The 16,210-nt window shown below is 36.2% G+C and overlaps 1 protein-coding gene and 1 pseudogene across 1 annotated transcript; one reads left to right on the forward strand and one right to left on the reverse strand.

The window, feature by feature from the left end:
* Positions 1-403: 403 nt before the first annotated feature.
* On the reverse strand, positions 404-3,123 carry LOC126375774 (uncharacterized; annotated as a pseudogene).
* A 7,596-nt stretch (positions 3,124-10,719) lies between these two features.
* Positions 10,720-16,004, forward strand: LOC126375538 (uncharacterized). The gene is made up of 3 exons (XM_050022516.1): positions 10,720-13,339; positions 13,510-13,647; positions 14,881-16,004. Exons 2-3 carry the CDS (start codon positions 13,532-13,534, stop codon positions 15,773-15,775), a joined length of 1,011 nt encoding a protein of 336 aa, XP_049878473.1. The 5' UTR covers positions 10,720-13,339; positions 13,510-13,531; the 3' UTR covers positions 15,776-16,004.
* Positions 16,005-16,210: the final 206 nt, after the last annotated feature.

Raw genomic sequence — 16,210 nt, forward strand, 5'->3', positions numbered from 1 at the left:
ATTTTAGTTTTACGATGGACTCAGACGAAGAAACACTGCTCTTAGTGTTACTATTGATAAAAAAAAAAAAAGAATTTTGAACAAAAAACAAAAAAAAAAGAAGCCTAAGACAACGTTGCCATTATTTTGTATAACCCAACAAACTGAATTTTATAAAGTGAAAAGTTACAGTGATCAAAAATTTCAGAATTATTTAAGACTGTCAAGAAAACAATTCTACGAATTACTTTCTCGTTTAGAACCTTATATTGGAAAACAAAATACAACCTTCAAAAATACTATTTGTGCTGAAGAGAGACTATTTATAACACTCAGGTGAGTAAAAAATTATAAAAAAAATACATATTAATAATTGTTTTATTTTTTAAGTAAATCACATTACACATTTTTCTTATTACTATTTTTAAATATTGTCATTACTCTCTGAAAACAAATTCTCATAAATAGACGACATATCAGTCAGTTGTGATGGTGATTCTTGTATTGACACATTGGCTGGGCTTTGGCTTGATTGATTCGTAGAAGTAAAGTAGCCATGATGTTGTTGATAAGAATATTCGAAATTATCATTGATAAATCGTCGTATCAGACCGATCATTTCGTACTTTGCGTCCGTCTTGCGGTGTTCAGGTATTTTCTTAAAATCACTTAATAATGATAATAAAAAACACCGATCGCCATCATTTTCAATAGATTCATCTTTTTTTGCATTCTTTCAATGAGTATTTTCAAAATTTTATTAGTGTCATCTTCTACCGGCTGCTCCGAAACTTTCCTCTTTTTTGATGTCGAGGGCTGAGTAGAAATATCAATAGGTCTGGTCTCCGACAAACACGATAAAAATTGAAGTCGGTCAAAATGTTGATATTTTCGATGTGATGAGGCAGCTGATCCACTCTTTGATGCTCTTTGCTTATTAAGTTCACGACTATAAGAATCCCTTAGGTTTTTCCATTTGCGTTGCAGTAGTATAGCTGAAAAAAAATTACAATCAAAATTTTTATTTACAGGTTCTTGGCAGAAGGTTGCAGTCTTACAAATTTATATCATACGTATAATCGTGGACTTTCTACGATTTGTGCTATTGTCAGAGAAGTTTGTCGAGCAATATACGAAAACCTCCATACTATTTATATACCTGAGCTTCAAGAAGAAGATTGGTTAATTATTGCTAACGGATATTACACTAAGGCCAATTTCCCTAATTGCTTGGGTGCTATTGATGGAAAACATATAAGAGTAATCAAACCAGAGCATAGTGGTTCTCTATATTACAATTATAAAAATTACTTTTCTATTGTTCTTTTAGCGATATGTGACTCAAACTATTGTTTTACGTACATAGATGTTGGGTCATATGGAAAAGCTTCTGATTCGCAAATTTTTAAAAATAGTAACTTTTACAAAAGACTACATGAACAGGACTTAAATATTCCCAATCCGTTGCCAATTACAAATGATGGACCACCAGTGCCTTTTATTTTCATTGGTGACGAAGCATTCGGAATTAGTAATTTTATACAACGCCCTTACGCTGGCAATCACCTAAATGAGAAGAAACGTATTTTCAACTATCGTTTATCGAGGGCAAGAAGATACATTGAGTGTTCGTTTGGCATAATGGCAAATAAGTGGAGAATTCTTCATCGTCCGATAAATGTACAAATACCCTTTGCTGAAGATATCGTTCGCGCGTGTTGTGTGTTACATAATTTACTTAGGAAGACGGATTCAAAGCAATCCAGCTCCAACCCAACAATGCTGAGATACGATTTACAAAACATACAACAAAATCAAAATAATCACCCACAAATAAGTGCTACGACTATACGTGATACACTAGCTGATTATTTTGTTAGTCCAGAAGGAGAATTGTCATGGCAAACGATGAAAATATAAAGAAGTTGTGTTAAAAATATGTAGGTATACTTACATGCTTCATTTTTTTCACTTGCGGTCTTGTTTGTAAAATTTTCAATAAATTTATTACATATTTCTTCCCAAGCCTTTTTCTTTTCGATTTTATTGCTGTACTTGTCGGACCTCGAATCCCATATCGCTGGACGACTTTCAACTTCATCGATAAATTCTTCAATCTGATTTTCGTTCATGTTTAGACTTGAACAACATATAGACACGTGCGCAACGTCACTAGTCGATCGATGAACTGATGCGCGATTGCAGCGCGAGCGCAGCGCTGCAATCGCGCGTTTTTTATCTGTATGGATTTACAAAGCAGCGCGACCGCAGCGCTGCAGACGCGCTGCCTCCGCGCGGCACTTAGCGGCAAATTTGAAGGCGCCCTTAGCGAGTTAAACCTTCAGATATCACGTGACAGGTCGCTAGCCCATCGCCGCTTTCGATACCTTCCGGGATTTGTGAATTAGTGGACAATTCACTGTTCGAACTTTTCAAGTCGCTAGATAGCGTCGAACATGACTTAACGACTGATTTTCTTTTGAAAATCAACCGGGACCGACTGCTTAACGTGCCCTCCGAAGCACGGAAACGCTCGTCAAATTACCACTAAGCGGTCACCCATCCTATGACTGACCGCGGCCACTGTTGCTTAACTTTGGTGATCGAATTGATTACCGCAGTACCGCACGGCCACGAGCGCTTCTTCGCACTTTGTTTTATGTAATGAGTGATACAAGTATATTGTTGAATAAATAATAAATTCATTATAATGGAACTTACTTCTTTTTTGTTTAGTGTTTTCTTCTAAGTTTTGCCAATCATCGTATATAATATCAGCGACTTCATTCCAATTGCTCTGCTTTAATACTCTGTTGCTGTATTCTTCACTCGACATGTTCCATATGCATGGTCTATTCTGTATTTCACTAATAAACCTTTCCGTATCAAAGGACATCTTGGATTTTCAGTGCATTAACTTCTTTCACCCTAAGGTTGCCTGGCAGAAATTGCTATTTAGCAATAAGGCCGCCTATTGTACTTATGTTTTTATTCGTATGTTTATGTCCTTTGTATATGTCGTTGTGCAATAAAGTATTATTGATTGATTGATTGATGTGTGTGTGCGTTGAGATTAGTTAGGTGCGATGCAAAAAACACGTCCTAACACGATGATAGCTTTTTTCTAACTATCCGAATAATCATTTTGCGGCAAACGTGAGTCACTACGCCCGACGAACAACCAATCGCCGACTGGAACCGGTTTTGGTGGGAGTCGGCCGCTCACTAAAATAGTCGGCGCGCGTAACGCTGCAACTGCGTACAGTGAGCGCAAAACTAGCAAACTGTGAACACTCCATTTGAAATATATGGAAGGGCGTACTAAACCGATACGCCGCTAACTCAGTCGGCGGCTCACAGTTTGCCTACTGGGGACGCAGCCAAAAGTGTACTATCCCGGTCAGCGGCCGGTGACGAACTAAACAATGGCCGATTGTGTAAACACCACAGGCCACGCTACGCCACGATTCCTTTGAAGTATGCCCAAAAAACCGACAACTTCCCGATTGCGCGCCACGATGGACAATTGTCCGCCATCATATACTGTTTAAGACATAAATAGACCTATATTTTTTATTCATGGCAACACCTTCTCTTCCTTCAAACCTTAATTGTAACAGTGTGCTTCTCTAAATAAAAATTCAATTAAAAATACAAATCCGTTTAATTTAAAAACAAACACAGTGACAGAATTAGTGTCATTAACATTGGTGCCGAAACGTTCAGTTATTTCTCCCGAAGATTGAGTATATTTTGTGCAAAAGTGAATTAAATATAGTTGTGGTCGGCTTTGGATCGTCGCCATTTTTTCTTCTTTTACATGACAGCGCGTGCAGCATGTTCTCGTTGCGCGCTGCAAGTTGGGGGTGCAAACGAGTGTTGAATACACCACCACCTTCGATTATCGATTAATAAATTACAACGATGTGCATCGAAAACACACTCATCTATTGTCAAGTTTGACTTTGACAGTTCGAAGAAAAATAAACAATAAGCCGCCTATCGTGTTTATTAGAAATTTTCATGAACAATTCCAACATTTACGCTTTGTTTTATAGTGAATCCGATTCCGAATATAGCACAGACTCGGAGCGAGACTACTGCGAAATGTCTGAAGAAAAACGTAAAAGATACAATGCCCTAAAGGGTCAATGCAAGTCATCTTTTACTCGTTTAGAGAAGTTTTTAGCCAATGGTCAACCATCGGTATATACATTAGAAACGCTTGAAGTGCGTAAGCAAAACTTAACAGAAACCTACAAGAAATACACAGAGATAGTTCTCGAGTTGCAATTGTTAGGCGAGCCTGAGGAGACTGCTGATGAGGAAGCGTCAGTAGAAGAGCGCTATTTGCAATTGCTAGCCTCCATCGAACGCCTCATCAAATTATGCGGACCCCAGAATCGTTCAAGGGATACTTCAAACGTTGTCAAGCTGCCAGCATTAGATATACCAACATTCGATGGAAAGGATGTATCATCATACAAGCCTTTTATAGAACTGTTCAACGCAGTAGTTGACAGCGATCAAGGTATTACAGATATACAACGTCTTTGTTTCCTCAAGAAGTACCTGAAGGGAGAGCCATTACAAATTATTGATAACTTACCCATCGCCGGTAAGTCCTACAAGTCTGCGCTGGATCTGCTAAAAAAGAGGTATGACAATGCTGCTCTTATTATAAATAGCCATGTTACAAGTTTACTCGACTTACCATTGCTACATCGTACAAGTGCTCAACAGCTTCGTGACTTTGTGGCCACTGTCAGGCAACATATGAGTGCATTAGAAAATTTAGACCAACCGGTTTCTCAATGGGACGCGTTGCTTTCGTGTGTGTTAATGCGTAAAGTCGATCCGTTAACAGTGCGGTTATTTCATTCGGAGCGGAGTGCCACACAGGCCACACAGGTTGTAACTGTTACTGATTTATTAAGTTTTCTGGACAAACGTGCAGTGTCACTAGAGGCTAGTCCCTCAACAAATGAAAAACCACCTAGCAAACAAAAATCTTATGTAAATTTCGCTAAGGTTACTGAAACTAGTCAATGTAATATGTGTGCCCAAGGCCATAAATTATTCAAATGTCCAGCCTTTATTGCTTTAACACCACAACAGCGAGCTGAATTTGTTACAAAAAATAAATTGTGCAAAATTTGCCTTGCCTCTCATTCACAAAAATGTCGATACAAGTTCAAATGCTTTGAGTGTCATTCAGGCACACATAATACATTAATACATACTGCAGAAAACCGACCTGAGGCAAAGCCAGACACAGACAAGCCTAATCCACAAGTTAATTTGCATTCTTTCCAGCCTGTAACTGAAGGTGTCTTATTACCAACAGCCAAAATTTTAGTCAGGGGAGCCAACAATAAAAAGTTTATTGTAAGAGCACTCCTTGACTGTGGTAGCCAAACTTCATTTTGCACCACAGCTTTAGCTAAACAATTGGGGTTACCATTGATCAATTTACAGAAAAATATTGGCACTTTGGGTGACAATTGCAACAATTATACAAACAAGGCTGTTGATTTAAGCATAGAGTCATTAGTGAAGGATTTTAAATTGGATGTAACTTGCTCAGTCATTGATAAGATTACATCAAAGCTTCCACAAAGTCCAATCAATTTAAATTCATTCCAGTTTCCAAAGCATGTTTCACTGGCTGATAATGAGTTTAATATTCCTGGCGAAATATCACTTTTGCTTGCCAGTGATGTTTTCTTCAAAATTATTTTAGATGGCAAAATTGAAGGTGGTCACAATGATCCTATATTATTGAACACTCAGCTGGGATACATAGTGTCTTATGCAGGTTGTATAAATTCATATAATACAGTAGCTATGCATACAGTTCTTAATCCTGATCTTGAGCACTGCGTTAATCGATTTTGGGAGGCAGAAAAGGTACCAGATTTATATCATGAGTCTCTGTCTGAGAACGAGTATAGCGAAAAGGTTTTCCAAGAATCTGTATCTTTACAGGATAATACATTTCAAGTCAAATATCCGCTCAAAGTTGAGTTGCAGGAAATTGACCCTTCCAATTCATATGCAATCGCATTACAAAGATTATACAATTTAGAAAAGCGATTTCTAAAAGTTGCTAATTACAAAGATTTATATGCAGGTTTTATAAACGAGTACATTGAACTAGGACACGCCAAAATAATTGCTACAAAAAATTGTGATCCAAAAGATGAACCGTTATTTTACCTTCCTCATCATGGGGTAGTTCGAAATGATAAACCTACAAATAAACTCAGAGTTGTTTTTGATGGGAGCGCAAAAACCAAAGGTGGTCTAAGCCTAAACGATCTTATGTGTAACGGTGCAGTTGTACAGCGTTCTCTTTTTGATATACTATTGTTATTTCGAATATTTAAATATACAATACAATGTGATATTCGTCACATGTATCGAATGATAGAAGTGCACCCTGACCATAGATGTTTGCAAAACATCTTGTGGCGAGAAAATGGAATTATACAGACTTTACAGTTACAAACAATTACATATGGACTGACTAGTTCCGCTTTCTTGGCCACAAGGTGTCTTGTGGAGCTAGCCAACATATATAAAGAAAAGTACCCATTAGCAAGTGCAGCAATTTTGAACAATTCATATGTTGATGATATCCAGACAGGTGCAAACACTCTTCAAGAAGCCTTTCAAGTAAAAGATGAGCTCATTTCGATAATGAAGCATGCCAATTTTTCTTTACACAAATGGGTTTCTAATAGTACAGAGCTGCTTAAAGACATGACAAACTTAGGTTCAGGTTACAAAGAGCTGGATCAGGACAAGTCTATTACTAAAATATTAGGCATATCGTATGATGCAGGACAAGATGTATTCCGGTTGAGTGGTCGGGTCATAACCCCCACTGCTAAGGCAACTAAAAGATCTGTGCTCAGTTCAGTGAGTAGGTTATATGATCCCATGGGATTTGCTGGGCCGGTAACTATGAAAGCCAAGCTGTTTTTACAACAACTGTGGCAGTGCAATCTAGATTGGGATTCACCTTTGCCTATTGAGTTAGACAAAGGCTGGAATGAATTTTATAAGAGCCTTACGGAAATGCCGGATATTATTATTCCACGTTATGTACAAAGCTCTGGTGCAAGTGATGTTGAGCTTTTAGGTTTTTGTGACGCTTCATCAACTGGTTATGGCTGTTGTATTTACATAAAGACAAAAATTGATGGCAAGGTTTACTGTCACTTGCTTTGCTCCAGGTCAAGGTTGAATGGTATTAATTCAAAATTAACAATACCTAAATTAGAGCTCAATGGCTCCCTACTGTTAGCCAAATTGATTTTTCATGTGTCGTCGCTTTTAAAAATAACAAATATTCATTTATTTTGTGACTCTAAAATTGTCCTTGGGTGGCTAGACACATTACCTATCAAGGTTCCTGCTTACATAGGTAACCGCATAAAAGAAATCCAAAAACTTACCAAAGATGCCTCCTGGCATTTTACGCCTGGTTTATTAAATCCAGCCGATATTTTATCTAGAGGATCAGATCCTAAGGACATATGTGAGAATACACTCTGGAAGCATGGGCCTGACTATTTAAGGGACTGTCAAAATTACTCATTTTATTTGTCTCATATAGAGAAACCATTCCATATAGAGTCTTATAATTCCAGTGACAATTTATGTAATCTAAATTTAGATAATAACACTATACATCCTTTCTTTGAGAGATTTTCAAGTTTGTATAAATCAGTACGAGTTATGGCGTACACCTTGAAGTTTATTAACAAATGCAAACGCAAAATTGTCAGTTGCAGAGAAATTACTGTAGGAGAGTTCAGAGAAGCTTTAAAAACCATAATTAAAGGAGTGCAAAGGCACTACTTTGCCGAAGAGTTCAAATGTATGTCTGAAAACAAGGAAATAAAAACTTCTCTGAAGTCTCTACATCCTTTCTTGGATGATGATGGCATTTGTAGAGTCGGTGGTAGGCTGCACAATGCCAACATTAATTTTTCCAAAAAGTTTCCAATAATTTTACCAAAACATTGTCACATTACTAAACTGATAATTAGACAAGAGCATTTGTCATTAATGCATGGAGGTTTAAAGCTGGTATTGAGCAACTTATCACAAAAATATTACATTATTAACGCTGTAAGAGAAATCAAAGGCATAATACACAAATGTGTTGTATGCTGTAGATATAGAGCTGATACATGTAAACAGCTTATGGGCTCTTTACCCAAAGATCGTGTTAATCCTTCACGAGTATTTGAAAAGGTAGGCACAGATTATTGTGGGCCTTTTGAAATTAAACAGTCTTCAAAGCGAAATAGTATTGTTAGTAAGGGTTATGTTGTCTTGTTTGTGTGCTTTGCTTCCAAGGCCATTCACATTGAGGTTGTTTCGGACATGTCAACAGACGCATTTTTAGCAGCTTTCAAGAGATTCATTTCCCGCCGGGGAATTCCATCAGACGTCTATAGTGACAATGCCACTACCTATAAAGGTGCAAATAATCAGCTTCAGGACTTATACAAATTACACAGTACTAAAGAGTTTCAAGAAGCTGTTTGTAGTTATGCTCTACAGAAAGAAATTAAATTTCATTTTATTCCAAAATACAGTCCGAATCATGGCGGTCTCTGGGAAGCGGCTGTCAAATCATTAAAATTTCATTTAAAGCGAATTTCATCTTTTCGTCTATTTACCTATGAACAATTTAGTACCATTATGGCTGAAATAGAATGCATTTTAAATTCACGACCACTGCTATCTAATACTTATCAGGATCATTCAGATTTCTCATGTCTGACCCCCGGACATTTTATAGTGGGTGGTCCACTGACAGCTATTCCCCAGCCGGATTTAACAAATATTCCTTCCAATCGACTACGCTTCTGGAGGCATTGTGAACAGATAAGGCAGCATTTTTGGAAGGCCTGGTCCAAGGACTATTTGGCGTCTCTCAATCAAAGAACTAAATGGAGAAAAGACTTTCCTAATACTAAGGTAGGTGATGTTGTTTTGTTGTTAAACTCTAATGTCCCACCTCTCCATTGGCCCTTAGGCAAAATCACTAAGGTGTTTTATGGCAATGATAATAAGGTTAGAGTAGTTGAAGTTCAAACCGCTAATCATAAGTTACACACTCGAGCTGTATCAAAAATTGTAATTCTTCCAATAGAATAACATGTTTTGATATTAATTTGTGTAATAATATTTTTCTTTAGTTAAAATTGAGTTCACCTTACCTTATAATTTGCCTAGCATTTAAACATAATGTTTAGTATTTAACTAAAATTAGTTCATAATTAAGTATTAAGTATTACCAAGCAAATTTTTCTTTGACCAAGAAGCTTCTTTACTAAGTGGTCACTTTCAAAACTTAAAAAATATATAAAATAGAAATTATTTTAAATTTAGGTTCCACTGTAAAATTTTCCTACTATCAGTGTAACTTGTAGTGTGCGTCTCTTAATCAACTCAACATTTAAAAATTAAAGAAACTTCTTGGCCATTATTCATATTCTTGCATATTGTATTTGTTGCCCCCCCTAGATATGTTTAAGACATAAATAGACCTATATTTTTTATTCATGGCAACACCTTCTCTTCCTTCAAACCTTAATTGTAACAGTGTGCTTCTCTAAATAAAAATTCAATTAAAAATACAAATCCGTTTAATTTAAAAACAAACACAGTGACAGAATTAGTGTCATTAACATATACCATTCACCCCAGTACACAATGGCGATGGCCTGTAGTGGGCACGCATGGGCCAATGTGTACTGGGGCCTTTAGACCGTTAGAAAGAGAGAGAATGCATAATAATTCGTGCGTAATCGTTGGCCGTGTCCACCGGTGGCGCACCCCGCCCGGCAGGTCTTTCGGTTTATGGGGCGGGGTGATGTACCACCGGTGGCCATGTGAAGATTTGCCCCGTTGGATACCACATAACAGTTCATGAGGTTCCGATCTGAACACTTTAACAAAGTTTTAGATTAGGTATTTACTTATAAAAAACAATCATAGCTTTTTTAACTTATATACTCTTAAAGTAGGAACTTACATACTCTTAAATAAAGTAAGTAATCTCAGTCAAGCACGATAACTGAAGAATTTGGTTCATCGTTCGAAGGACCATTTTCTAGAAACATTTCGCAGATATAATCAACATAGGTTTGCCCAATACACTACATTTAAAACAATATTTCAATTTGCACGACATGCATGTCGTTACGCTGTCCGAAGTAAAATACATCGCAGTGTGGCACTTATTATACTGAAATAATCGTGTAATTACTGTGCGCAAAGATTTAGGCTTAATCAGTTTTTCTTCAGAAAGTCGTCGTTTTCTACGTTGTGATGTGACCCTTCATTTTTTACGTCCAGCTTTTTCCCCGTGTCAGAAGTAATTGAAAATTGTTTTAGGCTATTGCTATCCGGCTTTAAAGATTCCTCAAAATAAGTAGAATCGCTGCTGTCATTATTTATGTTAAAGCAATCTGTCGGAGCGGGCACAGTACTATTGATTTCAACAATATTTTCAATCATAACCTTTTCGGTGTGTTCAAGGTGTTGTTTATTATTTTGCAAATGTGAATTTTTTCTTGAAAAGTAATTTTGTTCTACATTTTTAATTAATAAGTTTAATAAATTACTGGTCCCGATTCCTGCAGACACCTCCTTATTTTATTTTAAGTTATACCCGTCAAAAGGAAAGGGACGGATGATTGTCAACAAGTTAATTTTAAAATGAATGAATAACCCGTGCGTATAAAATAGGCATCTCACTGTTATGCAATCCATTTGACGTGCTGTCTACTTAATTCTGTCGGGTTGTTGGCCGATGTAAAAAGTTTAGACGGTTGTTTTAGATTTCTGCTTAAAATTGACGAATATTCCATAAATTTTATGCCTGTCGATTACCCGTCCCTTTCTTTTTCAACGGATAAGAAAATAACAGGTATAACTTAAAATAAAATTAGATGGCATCTGCAGGAATTAGCACCACTATGTTCTGAATGAGTGATGATATTTTCTTAGACCTTGACTGAGTTAGGTCGCACATTACTACAGAACCTTTTGACATATGCAAGCACTCTTACTGCTTTGTTAAGAGTAGAGAATTTGTTAATAAAAGTATCAAAAAATGATTCCTGAATGCCATGTGTTAATGCACATACTACATCTCGTTGCGACGGTGAAGCTTTTGTTTCAGGCAACACTTTAGGCACATCAAAACTACAATCTGTAAAATTGTAATTAGAGACATCGCTGTTGGCCCTGACCACCATAGGCTTTGAAAGTTGCAGGGATCCACTCCACTACTCAGACAATCTACTGGCTTCATTTCAGTAGATACATAACCCCATATAAAGTTTTCTGTAAGCTCATTTATAAATTGGATTCGATTAGCTACATATGCATTTAATTTGATAGCATCTGTGTTTAACCACGCTAGTGCTAAATCAAATCAAATATACTTTATTGCGCAGTACTACTTGAGAGTCAGTTCCACACCAAGATACTGCAAAATACCTTGGCATGCACCTGGACAGAAGGCTAACTTGGCAAAAACACATTTGGAGTAGAAGAAAAACCCTGGACACAAAGCTGAGAAGTATGTACTGGCTGATCGGTAAAAAGTCTCAGTTAACCAACGAAAGCAAATTGCTCATATACAAAACCATATTGAAACCGGTTTGGACATATGGAACAGCAACAGTAATATTGATATCTTGGAAAGGTTCCAGACTAAAGCTATGAGAACCATGTTTGACATCCCTAAATGCATCCACAATAAATACATCCTGCAAGATCTGAAGCTAAAAACTGTGAAGCAAGAAATCGTTACCCATGGCCAAAACTACCAGAAAAATTAACTTGTCATGTGAACTCTTTGGCTGCTGAATTATCGGGGTCCGGAAGTATTGTTTACACAAGATTTAAGAGAAACAGTGTTTTATCTTTAATAAACAGATTTCCTGCTGGAAAGTGAGACGGATCAGTGGATCATTTCTCGCCGCTACAAATACCAAATACAGAAGAAATGAAACAATGAAGCAGCTAAATGTCCATGATGACATATTGGTGTGTTAAGCAGATACATAAAAGAAAAAAAAAGAAAAAAAGAAAATGAAGAATTTCATTGCAACAGATGTGATACGAGACATGTACGTAAAGCATGTCCAGCTTTCGGAAAAGAGTGTAATATGTAACTGCAAAAAGAAGAACCATTTCGCAAAGTGCTGTAAAAGTAAGAAAGTAGAGAAGTTACTAAAGAATGTGTGTTTAAATAGCTATGAAATAATATTTCAAAAAACAATATAAGAATATAATATAAATATGCAAGCATTATATTTAAAATAATAATTTACCATCGAATAATATTGTTTATTTCAGCGAGACAGATGCATTGTGTTATTAATAGATATAAAATAGTTTGTTAAAGGGAAAACCAAAACCACTGGTTATTAATATCTCGGTATTATTGTCTATTTAAATAAATAGGGTTAAATGCATTTTGTTTGGGCGGAACCAAAAAGGAAAAGAAACAATTCTGTGTGGTGGTTACCGTTACACTTTAATAATAATAATAATAAAACACTTTATTGCACACAAATTCACAAAACATTTACAGGATAAACTAAACTTACTAATTTAATTTACTTTAAATGTTCGAAATAAAAAATACTAATAACTGGAGATGCGTTAAGCGTAGTGAATGCAGTGCGTCAATGACACTTGATAATGCAAGGCAAAATATAATTCGGAAAAGTACGCACACGTGTATAGCTGACCAAAAGCGCTTGAAGTGTTAATTATCAAGAATAAGTGTAAAAGAGACGTATGCGAAGATTTGGCACCTATACAACCGATATATGAAAAAAAATATTGAAGCACTAAGGAACAAAGGTTCAGAGTATTTAGACTATATTCCACAATTCAAGCAATTTAAAGATAGTCTTTACAAAAGGAGGAAGGCTTTTTATAAATCAGATGTTTTAATTTTTTCTTGTTTGGAAGACGTAGGAATTTCTGAAGCGTTAGCAAAAATCTTTTTAATTCTATGTGGGTACAAGCGAGAAAATCCTAATTTTTTGCACAAAAGCCGTCCGACGGGTAATACACGCTAAGGGCCAACTCACACCGAAAGAGCGGCGAAGGGCAGCGGAGCGCAGCGACCCGCTCGGTAGAGAAGGCGCGAGGATTCCCGCGACTGCTCGAGAAGTCGCTGGAATGCGCGAGAAGTCGCGGGACTCCGCGCGCCATCTCGAGCCCGCACGCGATGAATTCACGGGTCGTTCTATGCGCAGTTCACTTTCAATAAAACTCGAGGAAACTTGTGTTTATGCAGTGAAAATGAGTATTTTGGATTTAATTATTATTGCACATATAAAAGAAGAGGAAGAGGCCGAAGACATAAGGAGGGAAAGATTTAAAAGAAAAAGAAACTTTTGGGTACACGACGTGTGGAAGAAGACATTTGTTTGGCCAATTTCGTACATTTTGCACAAATTTACATCTGTATCCTAGCATTCATTATGACTATTATAAAATGAACTATAACAAATTTGAAAGTTTGTTGGAAATTCTCAGGCCACATATTCAAAAACAAAATACCAATTATAGATTGGCTATTTCCGCTGAAGAAAGACTATCGGTCTGCCTCAGGTGAGTAAATAAGTAAAAAGTATATTAATATTCAATTGTATTGTTATTTATTTTTCAACATTAACTCCAATCAACAACACTCCAAAAAAAACATTGTTTGAAAGAAAATTTAGGCAACAGTTCTTTATTAGTCAAATGTCGTATTGATAAAATTGGTTTCATAATCCTCTTCAGAGGATCTTTGTTGTGATTTCGACACAGCGTGTGGTATATAAGGCGACGGAGGTGGGTCGAATGAGCTTAGTGAGGAGTTTGTCTCGTAGATATTTTCTGTGTTCGTTTCTTGATAACTTGTTGAAGTCAACGGTATTTTGGATGGTTTGTATGAAAAAGATGTAATAGTTTTGTTTTCTGCAGCCGGTATTATTGATGGTGTGTATGAAAAGGATGTGGTTGGAATGTTTGTTTCATTGTAATTTTCTGTCACAGATCTAGGACTGATACTGATTGTTTCCAGTGGATACTCTGAAGAAGGTGATATGGTTGTATTATTTCCTGTGGCAGATAAGTCGAATTCAGCTGTATCTCGTGTCATGTTACCACCGGTGTCATCGGCAAGTCTTATTTCCGTTTCATTTATGAGGCGAAAAATTTCTCCTTTTAATTTGGCTTGAATATTTTTAGGCATTGTTTTCACAGTTCGGCCCATGGTTAAGAAAAAGCTAATAGTTGGGTCATCTTCCATTTTCTTTTCTTCAATATATTGTTTGAACAATAAATTTGACATTTTGAGAGGCTGTTCGTTGGATAAAGAGGTCCGGTTTGATAGCTGCGACTGTGGCCGTGGTGACGGTGATAACTGCGACTGTGGTCTTGGGGACATAGACTGATATTCGCCATCTGTGGTAATATCTGTATCTTCTGGCGAACTCGTTAAATTTGAAATTTGTTTCCTGCTTTTCATGAAGGGTTTTATGAATTCTAATTCTTTTTCAAATTTTAATGGGCGTTCTACTTTTCTAGCTGACCCACTTCTACTCTCTCTTAATGAAATGCCCTTTCTATAACTATCTCGTAATTTCTTCCAAGACTTTTGGCAATCATCCACTGAAAATAGTAGTAATATACTTATTAATATAACAATCTTGTTATGTTTTATGGTTTTTAATTTTTATGATGGTAACATAATAATATACACACACGGACAAAAGTAGACAAACTACCGGGGCTGTTACTCTTGATTTGTCGATATGTGTAACTTATACTGGTGATAATAATTAAATTTTGTTTCAGATTTCTAACTACTGCTATCAGTTTCAAAGCGCTAGCTCACGAGTATCATATGGGATATAGTACTGTACTTCTAATTGTTCACGAAACTTGCTCCGCGATATGGAAGTATTTACGGCCGCGTGTTATGCCAAAACCAACAGCTGAGTTATGGACCAAACTAGCAAAAGAATTTGAAACTCAATGGAATTTTCCTAACTGTATAGGAGCCATAGATGGCAAACATGTTAATATAAGAGCACCTTGGAACAGCGGCAGTCAATTTTATAACTATAAAAATTTTTTCAGTGTAGTTTTGCTAGCCATTGCCGATGCAAATTATCGATTCGTTGTAGTCGACATTGGAGCATATGGTCGCAATAGTGATAGTGGCATTTTAAGCAGCTCCAGATTAGGACAATCATTGAATAATAATACACTGGATATACCACCTAATAAATGTTTGCCAGGTACGACAGAAGCATTGCCACATGTTTTTGTTGGAGATGAGGCTTTTCCGTTACACAAACACATAATGAGACCTTTTCCTGGAAACCAAGTGTCGACAGACGTCGAGAAGAAAATATTTAATTATCGCCTGAGCCGTGCAAGACGTATTGTAGAGAGCAGTTTCGGAATACTAACACAAAAGTTTGAGGTTTTTCAAAAGAGAATTAGAATGCAACCCAAATACCTAGACATTTTGATATTAGCGTGCACTCGTTTACATAATTACCTAAGAAATGATGAAATATTTGAAAACATAAATGAAACAGTGCCAATAAATAGTATATTACAAAATATTCAAGAAGGTTCAGTTTCCCAAGAAAACGCTATGTTTATAAGAGATAAATTTAAGACTTATTTTAATTCTTGTGGTGCAGTTTCTTGGCAAAACGAAATGATTTCCCGTAGTTAAATAGATTTAACATCAAAATGGTGTCAAGTTTTACAAAAGACTGTGCCGTATGTAAACTAACGAGTTCTACAATTTGCTGACGACATCGCAACAATTTAAAGTTATTTTTAATTTTAATTAAAATATAAAAAAATGATTTATTTTAATTTTCAAATAAAAATACATACCTATTTATATACGTTTTTCTTTTGCTCCCAGCTCAGCAGTGAATCAAATAAATGGGATATTATTAATTGCACATCAAATGAAAATAATCTCACATCAATTTATTCTCAAATATGTATATATAAATATATATCAAATAAATTACTTCACAACAAATAAACTAAATGTTTAGCAAAACTAGTATTGCAGATAATTCGAAAATGTACATCAATACTACATTACTTTTTTTTCGCTTGTGCGCTTAAGTTCAATTTCTTGAACTAATTTTGA

Source organism: Pectinophora gossypiella, chromosome 19 (genome assembly GCF_024362695.1).
Source record: "Pectinophora gossypiella chromosome 19, ilPecGoss1.1, whole genome shotgun sequence".
NCBI classification, from domain to species: domain Eukaryota; kingdom Metazoa; phylum Arthropoda; class Insecta; order Lepidoptera; family Gelechiidae; genus Pectinophora; species Pectinophora gossypiella.